This window comes from Dendroctonus ponderosae, unplaced genomic scaffold, assembly GCF_020466585.1.
Source record: "Dendroctonus ponderosae isolate FM_Combo_2020 unplaced genomic scaffold, Dpon_F_20191213v2 Dpon_F_20191213_7, whole genome shotgun sequence".
NCBI classification, from domain to species: Eukaryota; Metazoa; Arthropoda; class Insecta; order Coleoptera; family Curculionidae; genus Dendroctonus; species Dendroctonus ponderosae.
The window spans coordinates 512,591-514,046 of record NW_026018916.1 but is presented as its reverse complement, the minus strand read 5'-3'; the positions used below and the strand labels follow the sequence as shown (position 1 = coordinate 514,046).

General features: G+C 42.7%; 2 protein-coding genes across 5 annotated transcripts in view; both read right to left on the bottom strand.

The window, feature by feature from the left end:
* Positions 1-1,456, bottom strand: part of LOC109539810 (prolyl 4-hydroxylase subunit alpha-1) — a 117,734-nt gene that overhangs the window by 15,382 nt on the left and 100,896 nt on the right. The window lies entirely within an intron of this gene.
* LOC125505161 lies at positions 541-1,021 on the bottom strand. The gene is made up of 2 exons (XM_048668397.1): positions 900-1,021; positions 541-841 (listed from the first exon to the last, which is right to left on the bottom strand). The coding sequence occupies exons 1-2, from the start codon at positions 980-982 to the stop codon at positions 613-615; spliced, it is 312 nt and encodes a 103-aa protein (XP_048524354.1). The 5' UTR covers positions 983-1,021; the 3' UTR covers positions 541-612.

Genomic DNA, 1,456 nt, shown 5'->3' with positions numbered 1-1,456 from the left:
AAACATAAAACGCTGCTCACTTAGTGGGTTTTTAAGGCACTTATGTGCGGACACTCTATATTGGAGCATTGAAGAAAAGTTCGTAACCGCTTTATAGTGGAGGGACGCCTCAATCACGGTTAATAACCGAACGACGATCAGAGCGTCGTTAATTCGGCGCCGTTATCGTTTGTGGCATGAAAGCAGCCCCAGCCACATGCAAAACGCGCCTTGGAGGGKAACTTTTGAAACTTTTTCCACCCATTTGGCAGTGACTTAAAACTGTTTTTGAAGAGTTTCACATTTTATTTGACTTTCTCTTGGAAAATTTACATAATCTTCGGGTAATGAACTGGTGAGCCTAAACGCAATGGGAACTAAACTGGCCTAGATGGGATGACGTCACGTAAGCACTTGGACCTTCTTCTAGGACGCGATAGCCCAATTCTATTCAAAAATCATGAAAATCGATTTAAAACTGCCAGCGCAAAACACAGCAGCGTGCACAAACAAGGGCAAAGCCCGTTCCGCATTATTCCAAGTGTTTATTATCCGGAAAATCGGTCCAGACTAGGAAGTAAGATTCCGATCCGCACAATAGAAAGGTAACCGACGATCCAATTACACGCCAGTTTACATACAAAGCGATCTCCTAAAGTGCAAAACTGGCTTTGTTACCTGCATAACATGCTGGTCGACTTTGCTATGCGGCGAAGACAGACAAACAAAGCTCACGCCATGATCGTGAACTAACGGCTGGACTGGATGATAATCGTCCACATCCACATCGTATTCCGTTTCGAACTCGGCACTTTGAGCTGGAGTCGCTGCCAAAACTCGGCTCTCGTTTGGATGCGATGCCCTAAAAACAACACGCAAACTTGCGGAAAAGAGCTGGTGAATAAACGCGCCAAACTCACTTGAGATAATTGATCAGACTGATCGTTGGACTTAGGCGATTTCTGGTATGGTAGTGTTCATGGCAGAGCGAAATGTGATCCATTACGGCCTGCGTTCGATAGATTTTCTCCAGGTTGATCAGTCCTCCAATTTTGGTAAAATGATGGTCCTCTCCATTGTAATCTGATATGAACTGTGAAAGACGAGAGGAAAACCTTAAGGCTGGGGTGACAAAAGTGGTACATTCTCACAGGGTCACAACAAACCATCCACTAAAATATTAAGCACTTTCGAACAGCCAAACGTAGAGAGGGTTATTCACGCTATACGGCAGGGAAGTTTGCGGCTAAACCGTTTGATTTTTTAAAAGTATTATTTTCTGAATTGTCCGACGCCTACCGAGCGCCCATTGTAAAAATATTTTTGTAATGTACAGGGTGTCCCAAACGCTCTAAAGGTATCAAAGTTGCGTTTTTTAAATGGAATGTCCTGTATATTATTGCATTTTTGGATTCGCTGATCAAAATAAGTGTCTGTTTTAATAAGGTTTATAATACCTAAATCTTAAGGTTTTTTA